Source organism: Heloderma suspectum, chromosome 13, assembly GCF_057233095.1.
Source record: "Heloderma suspectum isolate Gila_16-S chromosome 13, 16-S_ref, whole genome shotgun sequence".
In the NCBI taxonomy this organism is placed as follows: Eukaryota; Metazoa; Chordata; class Lepidosauria; order Squamata; family Helodermatidae; genus Heloderma; species Heloderma suspectum.
Window position 1 is genome coordinate 21,093,461 of NC_139470.1, and position 21,651 is coordinate 21,115,111.

General features: G+C 46.8%; 1 protein-coding gene across 2 annotated transcripts in view; it reads right to left on the reverse strand.

The window, feature by feature from the left end:
- Positions 1-20,796, reverse strand: part of FBXW8 (F-box and WD repeat domain containing 8) — a 105,065-nt gene extending 84,269 nt beyond the window's left edge. For both annotated transcript variants that reach the window (XM_084819672.1, XM_084819673.1), the window contains exons 1-2: positions 19,567-20,796; positions 12,077-12,181 (exon numbers count right to left, since the gene is read on the reverse strand). In XM_084819672.1, coding sequence (XP_084675798.1) covers positions 12,077-12,181; positions 19,567-19,902 — 441 coding nt within the window. In that variant the 5' untranslated portion in view covers positions 19,903-20,796. The remainder of the gene's footprint in view (positions 1-12,076; positions 12,182-19,566) is intronic.
- Positions 20,797-21,651: the final 855 nt, after the last annotated feature.

The following is a 21,651-nucleotide window of genomic DNA, read 5'->3' on the forward strand; positions in this document are numbered from 1 at the left end:
CTTACATCGGCCCCAAAAGCTCCTTCTCCTACAGCCGCCAGCTGCTTTCAGCTCCCCCCAGCTCTGCTTTGTGCTTGTCGCTTCCCTCCACTGGTCCCTGTTGTTAGCTGGCAGACAGACATATGGGTTACACAGCAGTGACACGGACTGGTAAAAATATGCAAATTTCAACGCAGAGCAGGGAGGAGGATTGATAACTTGTAATACAGGCTGTTTCAAAAAGATGGACCCAATTTGAAATCGCTGTATCTCTGCAACCACGACCCGCCCATGAATGAAACTCTTAACACTTGAAAGGGTGGGGCACAGAATTTCAAATGATTACTGCTAGATGCCTCTCTCAGCGCACAAACAGCACCGCCACATTGGCACCTGCAAGTTCGACGTTTTCTAAATGACACACTGCCTCAACGTTGGATAGGCCGCACAGGACCCCAAGACTTGGTGCTACACTCTTGGCCCCCAAAATCTCCAGATATTACACCCTGCAACTTTTTCTTGTGGGGATACATCAAGGAACGTGTTTTTGTGCTACCGTTAGCGACTAATCTGGATGACCTCAAAAACAGAATCACGGCAGCGGTGACTTCAATGTAAGAAGACACTTTGAGAGGCATTTGGGGTGAATTCAACTATCATCTCGATATTGTCCATACAGCAAGTGGAGGGCACACAGAGCATTTATAAAATGGTTAGTAAAACTTGATAACTCATTAAACTGTTTGTAAATTTTGGTGTAATTGTAACATGTTGCCATTGTGAAATATACTGCTTTGAAATTGGGTCCATCGTTTTGAAACACCCTGTATATCCTTCCTACACTTATGGCCTAGTCTACATAAACAGAAGAATGAGGGAGGGGGGTGCAATCGGTCACTTCAGGCTGCAAATGGGAAGGAAGGGTACCATTTTTAATCTTACACCCATATATAAGTTCCCTGCGAGTCAAACAATGAGCACGCATTGTGGAGAAAGGTTCTAGCCCAGCCTGCTCGTTGTTGCTGTAGTGATCTATGTGCAGGGAGATTTTCATAAAAGGCAGGTGTGGGCAACCTGCAGCCCTAGGCCGAATTTTATGTGGCTGTCAGCACTAATTTTTCTCCCTCTCTCATAAAACTAGAACGCAGGGTCGTCCTATCAAGCTGATTGGTGGGAGATTCAGGACAGAAAAAAGGAAGGACTTCTTCACACCACGCCGAGTCAAACTATGGATTTTGCTACCACAGGATGATGGCCACCACTTTGGATGGCTTTAAAAGGGGGGTAGACACATTCCTGGAGGAAAAGGTTATCAATGGCTACTAGTCTTGATGGCAATGTGCTACCTCCAGTACCAGAAGCAGTGAGTCTATGTACACCAGGTGCTGGGGAACATGGGAAGGAGGGTGCTGTTGTGCTCATGCCCTGCTTGTGGGTTCCCGGTTGACAGCTGATTGGCCACTGTGTGAACAGAATGCTGGACTAGATGGACCTTTTGTCTGATCCTGCAGGGCTCTTCTCATGTTTTTATGTTCTTAATTCCAAACCCCTCTGCAAACAATCCATTCAGAGCTCTGGTAGAAGTGATGCATCACTTTCCCGGCAGCCAATGGGCAGGGAGGACATGAGAGAGAGATCAGGTGGCAGAAAGGGAGAATGTGTGTATGTGTGGGTTGAGGGGAAGAGCAGAAGGGAAGCAGAAAGGAAAAGAGGTCTCCCCAACCACTTTTGGCTCTAGGCCCACCCACTACTCACAGAAAAAAGGTAATATTCAAAACCAAACAAGCCACCAAACAATTATTACAGGCTATAGGAAACTGTCTATGTATACAGGTGTATTAAAGATACAACCAATGCTAATATACAATTAAAAACAAGGTTTTAATAAAATATTACCAACAAGGTTAAAAAGATATATAAAAAGTCCTCAAGTATTCCCTACATACATATTATAATAGTTAGTATCTATACTGGGCTATACAAATTTTGCAATATCCCAGTCCCACACATGTTTTGACCTAGACGGTCATCAGTGGAAAAATAAACCCAAATTACAGCCCATATAATCTAGGATCACCCACTATTGGCTTGCAGCCCCTGACAGATTACCCCAAAGGAACGCAGACCTCAGCAGAAAAAAGGCTGCCCACCCACGGTATAGAGAAACATCTTTAAAAATCTGATTTCCCCCACCCACCATTCTGTTCCATGAGGGGAACAAGCCTGGGTTTCTTAAAAATATGCATTAAAGTTTTGCCCACAATCAGACTAGAGGCCCAAATGGGTGGTTCAAGGAAGCCAGAAATTCTGTGCCCAATGAAAAAAAAAAAATCAGAAGGGAACTGATGAATGCTGCACATGTATTGATACATGCCTAAATAGACCTATGGGTTGTTGCTTTAAAAAACAAGACCCAGAAAAAACAGCTACTTTGCAGGAGTTAATTTTCTGGGCATAAAAGGAATGTAAAAAGCTGTGGGTCCCTCAAGCCCAGTTTTGTCGACACTGACTGGCAGCAGCTCTCCAGGGTTTCAGGCAGGAATCTTCCCAGGCCTACCTGGAAATGCTGGGGATCGAACCTGGGACCTTCTGCCTGCAAAGCAGCTGCTCTACCACTGAGCCATGGTCCCTCCCCATACACTCCTCCACTTGGTTTTAGCTGAAGTGTGTTTGAGGGACACTGATGAGGCTTCTGGATCAAAGGGAGAAGTAAACACAATGAAAGGCTGCCAACTTTGCCTACCCACGAACTGAGGACAGGGCAACAAGGAAGAGGAGAGAAAACCAAGCCTTGCCAACATATAGCTAGCATTTACTGAGCTGTTGCCAAACTGAAGTTAAAGTGGTGCTTTTAGAACAGCCATCCTCAACCTGGTGCCCTCTAAATGTGTTGGACAAACCCCCCCATCATTCACACCCAGCATGGCCAACACATCTAGAGGGCAACAGGCCAGAGAAGGTTGTTTCGGAAAGTAAAGAAAACTCCTCAAAATGTATCAAAGGGTTCCAGGATGTTCTTTCAACATGCATTTGGGGGGGGGGGGGGTTAAATCCCACTGTGATTTTAATCAGGTTACCTCCAGCCCTGCTGGCTTATAAACCTCGATTTTCCAAGGAGGGATTCGGTAAGCCGAGACACCCCATTAATGCACCAGAAACTGGCACAGCCAAGCCTAGTAAAAGCTCTGCCGAGCGAGGCGCAGCTGCAAGAAATCTCTAATAAAAAGCGTCGCAAGCATTCTGCTTTACAGTACCACTGTGACTGGCTCCATTTAACACACACACACACAAACAGCATTTGGCTCAAGCTCAAATTTACTAGCTCCGCTTGTGTTAAGGGTGCAGGTGAGCCACTCAGTGCCAAAAGATTTAAAAGACTGCCCCCTTCCCCGGTCCCCCAAAAAGGAAATATCGCCCATGACTTTACTGGTACTGTTGCCCAGTTGCTGAAGGCTAATGAATGCTTAGCTGAGCCACTCAAATGTGTGTTCAGGGTTGTGGGGTGAGGAAAAATCAATGGGAAGGGTTGTTATTTTTTCAGGTTGCTAACATAAGCTTACCAGCAGCTTATGCATCCCAGGGCTAAGTCTGTTGGGGAGAAAGAAAGGGGACATATTGGCTCTCCTTCCCTTTTCCATTACCTTTGAACTACCTCCCATTTTTGCCCTTCATCTGGAACATCACTACATCTTCATTACAAAACAGATCCCTGAAATCCTAACATCATAAGGAAGGCGCCGTAACTCAGTGGTAGTGCACATGGCTTTGCATGAAGAAAGTCCCAGGTTCAATCCGTGGTGTCTGTAAGCAGGGCTGGAAAAACTCCTGCCTGAAATACTGGAGAGCCGCTGTCAGTCAGTGTCAATAATGCTGGGCTTCGATAGATCAATGGTTTGACTCAGGATAAGGCGGCTTGCTACGATCGTGTATGATCTCACTAAAAAATGCTGATTGGCACAGTCACATGCAAACACATTCTTCCCACCAGATTCTGTATTTGAGTAATGCTTCTCTAATACAATCCATGGGATCTACCTATCCATGCATCTTTTCCTCCCAATACCAGTTGCTCCCTTCCCTAAACTCTCAATGCAGTAGCATGGAGACACCCCTCTAGGTCAAAGAGACCTGAGCGGGATCACACACAATGGTGCCCAGTGTAACATTCAGAACTTTTACAGAACGGCTTCTGAACCTCTTTCAGCCTGAGATGAATGCCTTTTTGAATAAGCTCCTGGGCCGCCTTCCAGTAGTGGGTGGAGCTGAAGGTAAAAGAGGGTGAGCCAAACACAAAATGTGTGGAGCTAAAAAAAAAAAACCCTAAACATCCACATCTGTTAGCATAAAGTTTTTAGTACTGGTAACTAAGCTGTAGCAGAGGTGCTGTAACCTTTTTTAGAATAGGGAAAAAACTGCACAAAAGCCAAATGATCTATGGTTCAGGGAAAGGGCTGTGTCCATCTAGGGAATCCCAGAGGGCTGGATTTCTCCCCCAGCCTGAGGTTCTGCACCCATTTTACAGATTTGCATCCAAATAATTAAGTCTCTGAGAGTTCAGTGGGGCTTAAAAAGGTAAAGGTGTCCCCAACCAGTCGTGTCCGACTCTAGGGTGCGGTGCTCATCCCCGTTTCTAAGCCGAAGAGCCAGCGCTGTCCGAAGACGCTTCCGTGGTCATGTGGCCGGCATGACTGAACACCGAGGTGCACGGAACGCTGTTACCTTTCCCGCCGAGGCGGTACCTATTTATCTACTTGCAATTTCTTGCTTTCGAACTGCTAGGTTGGCAGGAGCTGGGACTGAAGACGGGAGCTCACTCTGTCACGCAGCACTCGGGTCTCGAACTGCTGTCCTGTCCGGTCTGCAGTTCAGCGTCTTAACCACTTCCAAGTAAATATGCGTACGATTGTAGCCTTGTATCTAAACATTTGCTTGTACTGAAGTCTTCATCAATATCTGCAGAATGGGGGGGGGGGGGGCTCTATCAACAGATCAGAAGAATAATTAATAGAAGAATTGGCAGGTATCGGGTTTGCCATTCAGTCAGCCCTTTCTTTATAGCCTACTTCTGGTCTGTTGAAAAAGCCTCCCATTCTACAGATAGCGACATAGAATTCAGTACAAGGAAAGATCCACAACTCTAACCATCTCTCAAGTATCATCAGCTAACACCAGCAATATCTTATTAGAAGTCTGCAATTTCGCTGGAGAAGACTCTTACGAGTCCCCTGGACTGCAAGGAGGTCAAATCAGTCCATCCTAAAGGAAATCAACCCTGAGAGCTCATTGGAAGGACAGATAATGAAGCTGAAGCTCCAATGTTTTGGCCACCTAATGCGAAGAGAAAACTCCCTGGAAAAGACCCTGATGCTGGGAAAGACTGAAGGCAAAAGGAGAAGGGGACGGCAGAGGATGAGATGGCTAGATAGCATCACGGATGCAATGAATATGAACTTGAGCACACTCCGGGAGAGAGCGCAGGACAGGAAGGCCTGGCGTGCTATGGTCCATGGGGTCACAAAGAGTCGGACACGACTGAACAACTGAACAACAATTTCACCAGACTGTCATCTTTGGTACCGTAAGATCTGGAATCATGCCATCACAGAAAGTATTACGCATGAGTTGAATCAAATTAAAGGACTACTGTCCTCAAACTCATTTTATACTACATAGTAGCCACTGTGAACCACTTAGGCAGCAACACTCAAATTACACCTCTATCACTGCGATAAAAACAATCATTATTGCTTATAATGCCCAGTTCCAATGATATATTATATGATCCAGGCTTATTATTCTGGTTTGTTGAGTAACATTATGCCAGAATTCCCCTGGTTCAGAAATAACAGGGAACTCTGGCTTAATACAGGCCAGGAAAAAAGCACCAAAGTAGTACAGAGGGAAGGGGGATGAGCGTTCAGCCCTGATGCTTGTTCCTGGCTTCCTTACCCATTGTTTGAACTGTACCTATGTCTTCCAGAAGATTAAGGGTACAATCCTATTCAGATAGGCGGCTGTCTCTGAAGTCCGAGGCAACTGCCTATCCAATACAGGGCAGGAGAAGCACTGAGGGGATTGTTCCATCCTGCCCTGTTTCTCCTGCCCTGCATTTTTGCCTAGACAGCTAATTGCAGCTGTCTAGCTGCAGGAGGGCAGAGTAGGGGAGGAGGCTGCTGTATGACACACTGGATGTGTCGTACTGGCATTTCCACCCTCCCTGCCCCGGAACACCCTCCATGAATGCCCCTTTTTGGCCACTCCGCACTCCTCTTGCAAGTGTGGAGCACAGGGCTGTTCCGCTCTGCCTCCGAGGCAGCACGGAAGTGGGGGGAGGTCGGTTCCCAGAAAACCAGATATCCTATGGCCATCTAGCCACTGTCTAGCGGCCATAGGATTGCTCCCTTAGCTTTTTGTTTATATCTGTATGAAATTCCTAACCCTCTCCCCTCCCTCCTCCTGCTTTCATTCCCCTCGATCCTTGTTATACTTTTTAAACTTTACGTACAAAAAGCTTCTCTAATCACCAATTAAGAAACCACAAAAGGGATCAAGCTTCACATCCAAGCTCTGTGGATCCCAGCCTATGAAGAATTCCCAGATGGATTTAGAATGGAATAATTCCCCAAGTAGATTCTGAACTGACTGTTACCAATCCTGGGAGTTAGAGCAGCACCTTCAAGAAAGGGATGGCCCCCGCTAGCATTCACAGGGCATGGGATATGGCAGTGTCTAACACAGGGGTGAGAACCGCTTTCAGCCCAAGGGTCAAATGAAGTTTTGGAGAAGCACTCGGGGGGGTGCAAAGGCAAAAGGGGTGGAGCTGGAACACAAAGAATACCAGCATATTGGTATCTTACAGTTCTTACTACCAGTAACTAAGCCTTAGGAGAGGCATTGCAACATTTTCGAATAGGGAAAAGACAGCACAAAAGTTAGGAAACCAAATGACCCATGGTTGGGGGGAAAGGCGTGGCCATCTGGGGATCCCAGGGGGGCCAGACTTGGATCTCGGGTCCGAGGTTCCCCATCTCTGGTCTAACATGGCAGAGACTGCTCTTAGCTTTTGATAGATTCAGGACAGATAAAAGGAAGGACATCTTCACACAGCGCAGAGTTAAACTATGGAATTCCCTGCCACAGGATGTAGTGTTGCTGTTGTTGCCGTTCAGTCGTGTCCGACTCTTCGTGACCCCATGGACCATAGCACACCAGGCCTTCCTGTCCTGCGCTCTCTCCCGGAGTGTGCTCAAGTCCATATTCATTGCATCGGTGATGCTATCTAGCCATCTCATCCTCTGCCATCCCCTTCTCCTTTTGCCTTCAGTCTTTCCCAGCATCAGGGTCTTTTCCAGGGAGTTTTCTCTTCGCATTAGGTGGCCAAAATATTGGAGCTTCAGCTTCAGTATCTGTCCTTCCAATGAGCACTCAGGGTTGATTTCCTTTAGGATTGACTGATTTGACCTCCTTGCAGTCCAGGGGACTCATAAGAGTCTTCTCCAGCACCACAGTTCGAAAGCATCAATTCTTTGGCGCTCAGCCTTCCTTATAGTCCAGCTCTCACAGTCATACGTTACTACTGGGAAAACCATAGCTTTGATTAGACGGACCTTTGTCGGCAAGGTGATGTCTCTGCTTCTTACTATGCTGTCTAGGTTTGCCATCGCTTTCCTCCCAAAGAGCAAGCGTCTTTTAATTTCATGGCCACCAATTTGGATGGCTTTAAAAGGGGGTTGGACAAATTCCTGGAGGAAAAGGCTACCAATGGCTACTAGTCCTGATGGCTATGTGCTACCTCCAGTACCAGAGGCAGCGAGCCTATGCACACCAGTTGCGCTCATGCCCTGCTTGTGGGTTCCTGGTCAACAGCTGGTTGGCTACTGTGTGAACAGTACGCTGGACTAGATGGACCCTTGGTCTGATCTAGCAAGGCTCTTCTTATGTTCTTAGGATAAAAGCTAAGAGAAAACAGAACAGTGTAGCTAGGAGAAAAGAGGGGAGAAGACATTTATAGGAGGGTGATGGTGAAAATATACTTCTTCAGTTCTGTGTAGTAATGCCATCCCAACCAGTTCCACAGTCAAGCTACTTTTTTGCTGTCAGCCTGTAACCAATTTGACAGGAAGACACACAAAAAATAGATTCTCTCTCAAGGCGCTCACATCACACATGATGCCAGTTCCACTACCAGGGCAATTTCACTACCTCCCAAAGTGCTTTACTAACAATAAATTTTTTAAAAACACTTACAACAATAGCAGTGAAAAAGACAGCGGGGCATTCCATTTAACAGAAGAGGTCCTTCATCATTCAAAAATCAAAAGCACTGAGAGAAAAATGAAAACAGTCTTCATTTTTATGGCTTTGCTTTTTACTTGATCGCTTTCAATCGCAGACTAAAAGCTTTGGCTATGCATCTCGTTCCAAAAGCCTTGTAAAGCCTCGGAACTTTGCTCAGCTCTCAGCTGCCTCCTAAATATCCAGGGATTGCTTCTCAAGAATCGTTTCAGAAGCCCACATTTGCCTAATGCCAAGAAAAGAGCATAATAAAGCACTTCCCAAAATTAAAAGGAAAGAGTCATGGGCAGACTGATGAGGCTGTTAGAAGCTGCCAGGAGCACTGCTACCCAGTACAGGAAATCTAGCACTACAGGAACATTATTCTAACATGTAAGCAAACTATTAGGCAATACAGATCAGGAGCAGCCAAAGATATTCTGTCACCTGAGGCAGACCAGCAAAGGCTGCAGTCCTGTACTCATGTAACTGGTAATAAGTTCCACCGAACTCAATGACTGGGTTCAGACAACACGATAACCCACGCTGAAGGGTTGAGTATGGGTTGACTGTAGGTTCTTGTTGAACCGTGGGTTGTTGTCGAACTGTTGGTTATTGTGTTGTCTGAACTCAGGCACGCTAACAAACCATGGTTTGTTATCCATGAACAACCCATGAAGACAACACATGGTTAATTGTTGGGTTGTGAACTGTGGGATGTTCAACATGGTATATTATTGCAGCTCAGTTCAGACAACTGAATAACCCATGGTTCAACAACAGCCCACAGTTCAATGACAACCCACACTTAACCCATACTCAGTCCTTCAGTGTGGGTTATCGTGATGTCTGAACCCAGCCAATGGGATCTACACACCCACTCCCCCCAGGGCTCCTTGCTATAGCATCCTTCCACCACAGCTGAAGGAATCACACAGAAACAGAACTCAGTAAATGTGTGCCTTTGTGCTGGGAGAATTAGATTATCCGAATACTTCGCTTCATCATGGGTTCTTCTAAGCTGAAGGGCAGGATGGTGTCAAGGGTAGACATGGTCAGGCACCTGCTGAGGGCCCAGCAAGGGCCCATTGACAAGCGCCCCCTGGACTTGTTCCTCCCCTTCACCACTGCAACCTGCTTGTTCACCTGCCTCTCGCTCTGGCCCAGACAATGATGGCGGTGAGGAGCAGTAGATGACACTGCCTTCTTCAGGGGTGCAGAACCTCAAGCCTAGGGGCTATTTCTCCGGGGGGGCCAATTTAGCCCTCCAAGATCCCCCAGAAGGCCTCACCCCCTTTTCCCGCCACTATCATTTGGTGGGTTTCCGGCTTCTGTGCAGTTTTTTTAATCCATTTTAAAAGGTCTCCTAAAGCTTAGTTACAGGCAGTAAAAGCTTTAAGCTGTAATATGCTGGCATTTCTGGTTTGGTTTTTTCCTTGTATTTCTAGCCCCTTTTGCCCTGCACACCACTGGAATGTGGCTCTCAAGAGCTTCCCTGAAATGGAATTTGGCCCTCGGGCTGAAAGAGATTCTGCACCCCTGACCTATTTGCTCCCTGGCTCTCTGCATCTCAAGCAAGAAAGTGGTGGCCGTGATGAGAAAGAGGATGAGGAGCAATAGCAGCTGGGGACAACGGTGGTACGAAGGCAGACTCATTGAGGCAAGAGAGCATTGAGGGGGTCTTGCACAGGGGCCCTCAAAGACCTAGCGCCAGCCCTGGCTGAGGGAGCTGTTTGACGGAAGTCAAGGTTTGAACTGCCCTAACATCGTGAAGAAGAGGCCAAGAACATATCCCTTGGCTGATATTTCTTATGCTCGCCTGGTTCGTATCATTTATCCACCCCACTCCACCCAATTACAAAGGGCTTTCAGGGGGTTCACCAATTGTACTTGTATTTCCTTTGGCTGTAATACTAGTGCATGTCACCCTTACTAGCTGCTGGGCTGGTAAGGCCAGGATCTTTTTATGAAATCTCAGCAGGCAACAATGCATTCTTGCACAAGAAATTCTGTGCGGTATTAAGTACTTTCTTTTGCCTGCCCTGAATCTAATGCCAATCACATTTCTTGGCTGACCCCCGAGTCCTATTATTACAGGAGGTTTGTATACACTTTGTTTTTTCTACCCATGCTTGTTCCTGACTAGAGATGTGAAGTCCTGGGAAAACCCGGAAAATTCAAGGGGAAAACTGTTTTCCCCCCAGTTCATTTGTTTTTATAGGACTGCTTTCCCTCAGTTTTTCCAAAGGATATATTTTCTCTTTTAGAATGAATTAAACACTTTATATGACAAGATGTTATGCACTCAAAATGTGTAGTGTGAAGGTTTTTATGTAAGATAATTTACAGCATTCGAGAATGATAATTCATGCGCATGCTGTAGAGTTCAGTGTTGTCAGTACTGTTATAAAGTTTAACTTGATATCCGAATATGCTGCTAATCTTTAATACTGAGACTCTATGAAACTGTTTCTGTCTAACATTTAGACTCTAAATAATACACTTCCTTCTGGCTACTACAAAATACGTGGTTTCTGATTTCAACTTTTTTTCCTTCTCAGATGGCGAAAAAAAGTACGTGTGCTTAGACAACATAGGGCGCAGCAGTGTGCATTTCTCTCACTCTCTAATACTGAGTTTATTTGCAGTTCTGCTTGCACAGAACTAAAGCAGCAATCCTATACATGCTAACCTTGGAGTAAATCCCATTGAACTCAATGAGGCTTACCTCTGAGATACGTATAGGATTTCATTGTAAGGCATGAGCACTCTCAAGGCTGAAATCCTATGCGTGCTTACCCAGGAGTAAGCTCCGCTAAATAAAGTGACTCTTACTTCTGAGTAAACATGCATATGATTCTGTTTCTGTAAGCCACCTTGGAATGGTTTTTACCCTAAAAGGCGGCCTAAAAGTATTTAAATAAATTCCATAAGTATGGCATATCATAAATTTTCATAAGCTAAGTGATAAATGATGCATGTTACGTTGTTGAGAAAGTAATTTGGCTTTGATGAAGAAAGTAAGTATGGCATATATTTCAAATTTTCTCCAAATTTCTTCCCCCACCCCTGCCCAGGAAAAAAAACGTTTTTTCTCCGTGGCTTCAAAATTTCCAGAAATTTTACATTTTATTCCTGACCTGATGCTGCAACTGTTTTCTCTCAAAGGCCACAACAAATACCACTGTTCTGCTGGGACAGTCTCGCTCCTCCTTGCATCCGGCCTTGGCGATTCTGCCATCTATAACAGCAGAAGATGGGTCGCACATAGGGATGCGTGAATCGGCAAAACTTGACCTCACTGGAGTTCTCCAAATTCCATCTCAAAATTTGTTCCGACTGGAGTCTGTATTAGATTGTGAACTTTGCTTTTTCTTTTCGTATTAAAATCTGTCCATATTTTTGTGTGTATTTTTCCAAATGCATCTGTTGCATGCATCTTTCAAATGTATGAATTCTTGTCCCATTAATTAAAGCATATGCATGTGCATTTTTCAAAAGCAAGCATTTTTTCAGGAACATTTTTCAAATGTATGCATGCTCTCAAATGCATTTTGAGGAGTTTGAAAATCACACTACAAGTGTGGAAATGTATGGACTTTGACTGCAGATTGGGTCCGAGTTTGGTCCATAAGGTGTGAACTAGGTAAATCCTGATCAAAAAAGAACTGAAACGAATTTCTCATACATCCCTAGTCACACACACCAATTCAAAATGTATTTACTGGGAAGCAAAACCTGCTGATTTCAATGGAAATTGCTTGCAGGCTGTGCACTCAGAAACAGCAAGAGGCAGGCAGCAGACTTTGTGCTGAAAACTTACCTGCGCGCATCTCCCCAGCTCTGTCTGGCCAAGGAACTGAAAGATTTTTAATGCCAGTTCGTAAGGCAGCTGAACATCAAAGAAAGGAACTTCGTTTATTTCATTCTGAAAAGAAATTGGAGAGGGGAAGAAAGAGACAGGCATTAGCAGTATGGTATTTTATTTCCCATCCTGCCTGAGAGTAGAACCAAAGAAAGGAGAAATGCACGTCGCTTGTTTGCTGCTGCTTGGGGAACACATGAACCATCCCAGATTCTTTATCCTGATAAGAAATCTAAACATGAGAATTGCCATAGGAATTCTTATACCACATACAGGCATTTCCGAACCTGATTCAAGGTGCTGGTTTTAACCTATAAAGCCTCACATGGCTCACGACCATGATACCTGACAGAACACCTCTCCTGATCCGAACATACCCAAACACTATGATTGACATCTGGGGCCTCCCTCCAAGTGCCACCTCCTAGGGAGGCTCAGAAGGTGGCAACAAGGGACAGGGCCTTCTCATTGGTGGCCCCCCAACTTTGGAAGGAGCTCCCCATTGAGGCCAGCTTGGTGCCAACACTTTTCAGCACCAGGTAAAGACCACCCTCTACACCCAAGCATTTAATGGTATATGATGGGGCACCTATGTCTGCTGTTTTTGAACTGGTCTATTAGAGAATGTATTGTTTACTTAAATTACTTTTAGCTGTTTACATTGTTTTAATTTTTCTGTGTAAAATTTTTAGACTGTTTTTATTATGTTGTATTTTGTAATACTGGTGTATTTTTATTAACTGTAAACCAGCCAGAGACCTTCAGCTATGGGGCAGTGTAGAAATGAAATATTTAATAACAATAATTATTATGCCAGGTCAGACCTAGGCCAGTATTGTCTATTCTGACAGGTAGTGGTTCTCCAGAGGCTCAGGCAGAGAAAGGTCTTTCCCACAACTTGACCATTTTAATTGGAGAGGTTGGGGATTGAACCTGGGACCTTCTATATGCAAAGAAATTAGGTGCTCTTCTACTGAACAATGGCGCCTTCCCCTTAATATTTATTTATTTATTGCATTTATATCCCGCCCTTTTTCCTCTTGCAAGAAGCTCAAGGCAGCTTACACTATCCTCCTCTCCATTTTATCCTCACAACAACAACCCTGTGAGGTGGGTTGGGCTGAGAGTCTGTGACTGGCCCAAAGTCACCCAGTGAGCTTCCATGGCCGAGTGGGGACTAGAACCCGAATCTCCCAGCTCCCAGTCCAACACTCTTGCCACTACACCACGCTGGCTCTATACAGGGTTAGACCAATGGTCCATCTAGCCCATAACGAAGGTTATTACCTATAGAGCCCTATATGACTTGGGACCAGGCTATGTGAAAGACCGTACTCTCTCATATGAGCCTGCCTGCTTTTTAAGATCTCTGAGGGAGGCCCTTCTCCCAGTCCTCCCACCACTGGAAGCACATTTGGTGGGGATGTAAGACAGGGCTTTCTCAGCAGCCGCTCCCAGGCTGCAGAACTCCCTGCCGAGGGAGGTTAGGTTGGCTCCCTCTCTGTTGGCCTTCCGCAGGCAGGTAAAGACATTTCTATTCAGACTGGCCTCTGGCATTTAAGCCTAGCTGCTGCCAAACAGGGTTAAAACTGGTCGGATGTTATTTCATTTTATTGATGTGTTTAACTGTGTTTTTAATCTGTTTTTATACTTTAATGTTTGTTTTATTGGAATTTTACTATTGTTAGAAGCCTTGAGTGTCTCTTTTGGCAGAACTGCAGGATATAAAATAAATAAATAAAATCACAAAGGTTAACTAAACACTACAGACACGTTTTGCAAACAAAAAGTTATTAGATGTACTAGTCTGCACATACACAAATCTGCCTAACAATGCCAGTTCCAGGTTTTGAGGGCCCTTGGGCAAGACACCTTCAATGGGCGCCCTCCCTCAGTAAGTCTACCTTCTTACTACTATTGTCACGAGCTGCTATTGCTCCCCCTCTCCTCTTCCTCATCACTGCTACCATGTTTGCTTGATAGGCAGAGAGCCAGCGAGCAAGTAAGCAGTGGAATCGACTGCCCCTCTTTCTCACTACCACTGTTGCCTAGACCAGAGCGAGAGGCAGGTGAACAAGGATGCCTGGATGAAGAGGAGCAGCAATTTCAAGGGATTCTTGTCAGTGGGCCCCTGTGGGCCACTGACAGGTGCCCAAGCATGCCTACCCTTGACGCCAGTCCCATTACCTAATCTGGCTGCCTGTGATTACCAACCTAAGTTATTTGTAGCACATCAACCAGAAACGTTTTATAGCTGAGGGAGCATTTCCCAAGTGAGGCCTAACTGGGAGCTTTATTAAAATAAAAACTTTGTCCATGAGCTCCATAGATCCAAACCTCAAAGGTTTTTTTAAAAAAGGTGGGATGACCCAGGCCTTGTTCTATCGCATGCAGTGGCAGTGGCAGAATAATCTGCAGTATTTCTCTCACATGTGAACTACATTCATTAACTGGCACAGCGTAAAGCCAGAACAAGCCCAGAAACACAGGGCTCTATAGACGAAAACCCAAACTATCAAGAATGCACTTTTTTTTCACATATTACAATATGGTGACTCTAGTCACATGTTGGGAAACAAGCATGGCATGGAGCATCCCTAAATGTCTATCAGTAACAGATACATTTCATCAATAATTTTAATAAGGAATGGAAGAAATAACTATGCTGGGAATGTTAGGGAGGATTAAAAAACATTTCCCCCCATGGCTTCACATTTCCAGATATTTTACATCTCTAGCCTTACACAAAAGTCTTGCTATTACTTTGTTTTTAGAAATCATTTTGGGAGTGTTAAGGCCAGGTAGCAATTTAAGAACATTGTGTCTTAAACCCTTTATTCATAATTCTAAAAGAAAATACTTCATAATCCAAAATTGTCCATTTTGGACAATTTGGGGACGTATATATGGTTTTCCCCTCTCCCATTTTGTTTTTACAGCTACCATGTGAGGTAGCTTAGGCTTCAGGAGGGAGAAAGTGTGTGTGCCTGGCCCAGGACCACCCAATATATTTCATGGGGATTTAAACTGGGGATTAAACCTGGTCCTCCATCGTCAAACATTGATGAGATATGAATGAGCACTGTGCCTCAGCATAGTCCCTTCCCGCCTCACTTTTCAGCATTTTGCAGTTAAACCCAGAGGCCTTCAAATAACCATAGTTCATGTTGTATCCAAAATGAGAAACTATGGTTACCAGGTCTGGAACAAGCCAGGATCTTAAACTAACTTCAAACTGTGGTTTAAGATTCTGACTTGTTCTGAACCTAGTAACCATAGTTTCCCAGTTTAGACAAAACAGGAAACTATGATTAATTGAAGACTTCTGGATTTAATTATGGTGCAGCTCATCCATACCTTGTCTTATTAAGCAGGGATATGACCATCTGAACAAGGTAACTCTCTTTCGACCACACTGACTCAAAATTAGACCTCATGTTACATACGTAGAGGAGGCAGACATGTGTACAGATGAACATGGGTGCAACCATGTATAGTTTGGCCCCAAGACCTGATGCAAAAAAGAACCCAAGGAGCAAGAAAACAAAAGACTCAACTAATTTTGGGCTGTTCCTACCAAGCACACATCCCGCCCCAGACAAGGTCACAAGTAAAATATCCTATTCCTTCAGTGGAGGGAAAGGACTTGTTACTGATGTCTTTACCTTTACATACTGTTCCAAATCACCTACCATCAGAATGCTCACAAAGCGCATTTAAAAAATCCATCTTGCTAACTCCAGCTTTTCTTGAACATTTGATGGACAGAATCCAAAACACAAACACTACCGCCCACTCCTTAGAGACACACATTTACACACCAGTGCGCTAATGGAGCTCTAGTTCAGTAAATGGATTAATTTACTGCCATCAGAAATTTAATCTGTGGCTTTAAAAGAGAGAAAAAGAAAAACTGTAATTAACCAGAAGGGAGAGAAGCAAGCGTCTTCTAACCTTTGCATAAATTGCAAAGTTTTTCTATACTAACCAGGCCAGCATTACCATGGGAGTTTAATTTCTAGCAACATGCAGTTATTACCAATGGAAACATTGCTGAAAAACAGTATACAAGTCTTTATGATCAGGAGAAGCATTGCAGCCACAGGAACCAAAGCCCTCCTGTTCACCCAAGACAACCCTAAAAAAGGAGAAAAACTATGCCAGTCCTGGAGCTTGTGTATTTATTTTCCCTGCCATTGAAATCAGCGGGAGGGAAATGTAAAAGGGATGAATATGAGGAACGGAGTACATTTGAAAGTACAAAGGGGCGGGGGGAAGCCAACCCCTCATCTTCTTCCCTGGCTAGGGTGAGTCCAGCAGGGCTTAGGAAGTGGTGGTTCCTCCACCAAGGACTCCCACGCTGCAACCTCCATAGGATTGCTCTGTTATAGAGTGTACTACAGGGGAGGAGGCCCTCAGGCCCTGGGGCCAAATCCAGCCTACCTGCAGTTCACAGAAGGCCATGCCCCCTTACACTGGCCCCACCCTCTTCTCCCCCAACCAACAATTGTTTGTGGTCTCCCAACTTTGGTGCAGTTTCTTCCCCCACTGTAAAAGGCTGAAATGCCTCTCCTAAAGATTAGTTACTGACAGGAAGAGTGTTAAGCTAAAATCGGCAGGTATGTTTGGCCCCACCCCTTTTGCCTTTGGCCCCACCCACCACTAGAATGTGGCCCCCAAGAGCTTCTCTGAAATGGAATTTGGCCCTCAGGCTGAAAGGGGTTCAGCACCCCTGGTGTACTGGCACTTTTTTTTAATGAAAGAAAGGCTTCTCTAAACAAAAACAAATTCATGCAGAGGTCCCAAAACTTTATTTGGGCATGGGCGTGTAAGCAGTAGAGTGAAATGGCAATAAAATGCAATTAGTATAGCCTGTGACACTTTGCGACCATTCATAACAGCAGTGTTTGGCAATAACGTTATAATTTTAGAGCAGAGGGAAAGAAGAGAAGCTTCTCTCACCTCTGTTGAGAGATCAACTGCCATTCCATCAGACTACCTGAACTAGGGAAGGCGAGATATGATGTGATGGGGGGGGGGGGGTCATCAGAGGAAAAGTGGATGTAGATTGTTGCAAGCCATCCCCCCTCTGAATCCCCCCCACCCCTGTAATGTCAGGTATCTAGTTGCTAAGCTACTGGGCCTTAGAACGGTGCTCTTATTTAATGCAAGTTGGTCTGTAATAAGATCAATATTATCCATGAGTTACTGCAAATGAGTGGCTTCCAGGACCGGGAATTACCAGCTCTGGATGGGGTTGCTTTCTCCCTGAAGGAACCAGTTCACAGTTTGGGAGTGCTCCTAGATTCATCACTGTCACCGGAGGCCCAAGTGATCTCCATAGCCAGGAGCACCTAGTACCAGTGTAGGCTGGTACGCCAACTGCGCCCTTTCCTGGACAGGTATAGTCTAGCCACTGTGATCCAGACACTGGTAACCTTGAGATTGGATTACTGTAATGCACTTTATATAGGGTTGCCCTCGGGGCTGGTTCAGAAGGTGCAGGTAGTGCAAAATGTAGTGGTTGCATTACTGACTGTGTGGCTTACTGTGTACATATTACACCTGCACTAAAGAACCAACATGGGCTGCCTGTCTGCTCCAAACTAGGTTTAAGGTTTTGATATTAGTATACAATGCCCTATACAACTTGGGACCAGGTTACGGCTAGGAATGTCTCCCCCATACCAACCACCCAAGCCCTAGGATCTTCAAGGGGCGGGCCACTGTTGTCCATGCCACAGCCTCATTTCCATTCAGCAGAAACACATCTGCGGTGATACCTGCTGTCTGAAATGATCCCCCCTCTCTGCAGTATGTCAGACTGCAACACTGATGTGTTTTAGCCATTTATGGAAAATGTATCTTTTTACTCTGGCTTGTCTTAAACAATCTCTAATGTTGGACTATTGTGTATGTATTGTCTTATTCTATTGTTTTATGGTGTTGCAGTAAACCGCTTCAGGATCTATGCAAATGAGAAGTGGTATATATCAATATTACTAACAATAAATAAACTGGTTGTGAGAAGAAGTATAACTTTAAGAACTGGTGCCTGAGTTTAATTTTTGCCTCCTCTCTCTCCATACTGTTTTTTCCCCTCTTGTAATTCATGTCTTTTAGAACATAAGCCACAGGGGGACAGAATTGGGCCTGGCTGGGGAGCACAGGAGCTGTAGTCCAGCACATCTGAAAAGCACCAGATTAGGGATGCTAGTCTCTTCTACAAGGCTGCCATACAGGGCCAGTAGCCAGGTGCTTCTCTTTGGACCTCTCACACAGCACCCTATGTTGGCTGGGGGATTCTGGGAGTTGTAGTCATCTACAACTCCAAGACATCTGGAGGGCACCAGGATGGAGAAGGCTGCTACAGGGTTTCAAGCAGGCCTTTTTCCTAGTCCTTACCTAGAGTGCCAGAGATCAAACCTGGGACCTTCGACATGCAAAGCAGGTGCTCTGACCCATCCTTTCCCAACCTGTTGCCCTCCAGATGTGTTGGACTACAACTCCAATCAGCCCCGCCAGTATGGCCAATGGTCAGGAATGCTGGGAGTTGTGGCCCAGTCTTCCTTTCTCTGGAAAGGGTTCGAACATATAATGGGCCCTGTATTCAAATTCTGATCTACGGTCTGTCCATCTCCCCCCAATGGCTGAAGGATGCTGGATGCTATAATCCAACACACTTGGAGGGTATCCGCTTGGGGAAGGCTAATCTAGCTTGACAAAATTTAATTCTTTCTACTACCACAGCTTCCTTTCCCTGGACAGGGTTCGAACACATAATGGGCCCTGTATTCAAATTCTGATCTACAGTCTGTCCGTCTCCCCCCAATGGCTGAAGGATGCTGGATGCTCGATGTAATAATCCAGCACACTTGGAGGGTATCCGCTTGGGGAAGGCTGATCTAGCGCGACAGGATTTAATTCTTTCTGCTACCACAGCTTCCTTTCTCTGGACAGGGTTCGAACACATAATGGGCCCTGTATTCAAATTCTGATCTACGGTCTGTCCGTCTCCCCCCAATGGCTGAAGGATGCTGGATGCTATAATCCAACACACTTGGAGGGTATCCGCTTGGGGAAGGCTAATCTAGCTTGACAAAATTTAATTCTTTCTGCTACCACAGCTTCCTTTCTCTGCAAGGGTTCGAACACATAATGGGCCCTGTATCCAAGTTCTGATCTACGGTCTGTCCGTCTCCCCCCAATGGCTGAAGGATGCTGGATGCTATAATCCAACACACATAATGGGCCCTGTATTCAAATTCCGATTTCAGCCCCCCCCCCCCGGCCCCCTTGGCTGGCGGGGGATGCCGAGAGCTGCAGCCCCACGCACCTGGAGGGCACCCGGTTGGGGAAGGCTACTCCAACCCCCGAGCTACGGGGGGGCACCCTGAGGGGCAGAGAAAACATGCTGGGGCTCTGGGCCAACTCGCCCTTTTCCATACCAAGTCCCGGATCAGCTGCCCCAGAAGGTCTTCCTTCCCTCCTCCTCCTCCTGGAGTGTCGGCGGCGCAGCCGGGCCCCAGAGGGCGGCCCGGCGCGGCGGGGCTCTGGGGGCGCCTCCGAGGCGGCGGCGGCGGCGGCTTCTCCGCGTCCCGCTCCGGCTCCCCCCGAGGGATGCCCCCGCAGCCCCCCCAGCCTCGCACGGGCTGCGGCGCTTCGCCCTCCGCCTCCCGCGGCCTCTTCCGGCCTCCGGGGCCGCTCCTCCTCCGGCTCCCCCGGGCCAGCTCCGCCCGCCAGCGCCGGCGGAAAAGCTCCAGCTCCGCGGCTCCGTCCCCCATGGCAGCCGATGGGGAGGGAAGAAGAGGTCCGGCCCGGCCCGGCCACTTCCGGCTCCCGGGTCCGCCCTCCGTGGCAGCCGGGGCGGAAACTGCGGCTGCGCCTCGAGGGTTCCGCGGAGACGAGGCGCGCGGCCCCGACGGAGCGAGCGAGCGGCAGGCGGTCGCGGTCGGGGCGCCCCGAGCGGGCGTCCTCCGGAGGTGTTGGGCTGCTGCTTCCGGCGCCCCCCTGCCAGCCACGGGGAAAAGGGAACGCAAGGCCCACTCCTAGGCCAGCCGTGCCGGCTGGGGGATGCTGGGAGATGGAGGGCCGTCTTCCTGCCTGAACATGCATCGGATTGCACGCTTAGAGCGGATTTGAACTCAGGGCTCATTATAGGGTTGAGCCCTTTCCAGGGAAAGGAGGATTGGGCTACCACTTAGCGCCGTTGCTGCCAGTGACTAAGCTTCGGGGGAGGAATTTCAGTCTTTCTGAATGCGGGGAAAACCTGCAGGAAAAGCCAGGAAACGACCAGACGATTGGTGGTGGAGGAAAAGCGGGTGGGGGACCACGGTGACTTAGTGGTTAAGACGCTGAGCTGCGGCAGGTCGAGACCCGAGTGCCGCGTGACGGAGCGAGCTCCCGTCTTCAGTCCCAGCTCCTGCCAACCTAGCAGTTCGAAAGCAAGAAATTGCAAGTGGATAAATAGGTACCGCCTCGGCCGGAAAGGTGACAGTGCTCCGTGCACCTCGGTGGTCAGTCATGCCGGCCACACGACCACAGAAGCGTCTTCGGACAGCGCTGGCTCTTCGGCTTAGAAACGGGGATGAGCACCGCACCCTAGAGTCGGACACGACTGGCTGGGGACACCTCTACCTTTACCTCTCTCTCTCTCTCTCTCTCTCTCTCTCTATATATATATATATATATAAAAGAATAAGCTGCTATGTTTTTGTTATTCTGGGGCAGTGCTGTTTGCATTTGGCCCTGCCCCTCTTCTCTTTGGCTCCGCCCACCACTGGAATGTGGCCCCCACAGAGCTTCTCGAAAATTGAATTCTGCCCTCCCGCTGAAAGAGGTTCAGCGCCCCCGATATAGAGAACGAGCCATCTATGTGCATGCTGTTTTACAAATCACAAGAAAACAAGCCCCTGCTCCGAGGAGCATACAATCTAATCCAACGCAGTCGGGACAGCAGAGGAAGGGAAATGGAGGCAAGGTAAACGGGGGAAGATTATGTGTTTATTTCAATGGCGTGTTCTTCATCTTACTTACTGCAGATTGCATTAAATTAATGCAGATTACATTAAATTAATACAACATACAGCAGTGTGAAATAGTGAGGCCCAGGGCTCAGGTAGTGATTCTTGATATGGGAACTGTGCTGTTAGAAGCAGTGGAGGCTGGCGGCTCCAGTTGCGGTGGGACTGTGCATCAATTCTGGGTTTTAGTCAGAACCAGCCAGAACTCTAAAGGAGCTATCCAAGGTGCTGACCCCAATCCCCCAAATATGGTTACAAGTGTTTCTGATTTTCATCTGTGAAATGTGAGAAGACATCTAATAGCTGCAGCTAACATACTCAGTAACATTTTCAGCCTTCTCCAGCCTGGCGCCATTGGCCATGATGGCTGGAGATGATTGGAGTTGTGGTCCACCTGGGTGGGGATGGCTGGATCACAGACACTGAGGTGTGTGTACATGGAAGGGGCAAGGAAAGATGGAAAGGAAGGCACAGTGAACTCCTCCTCTGAGTGAGGAGAGAGAGAGAGAG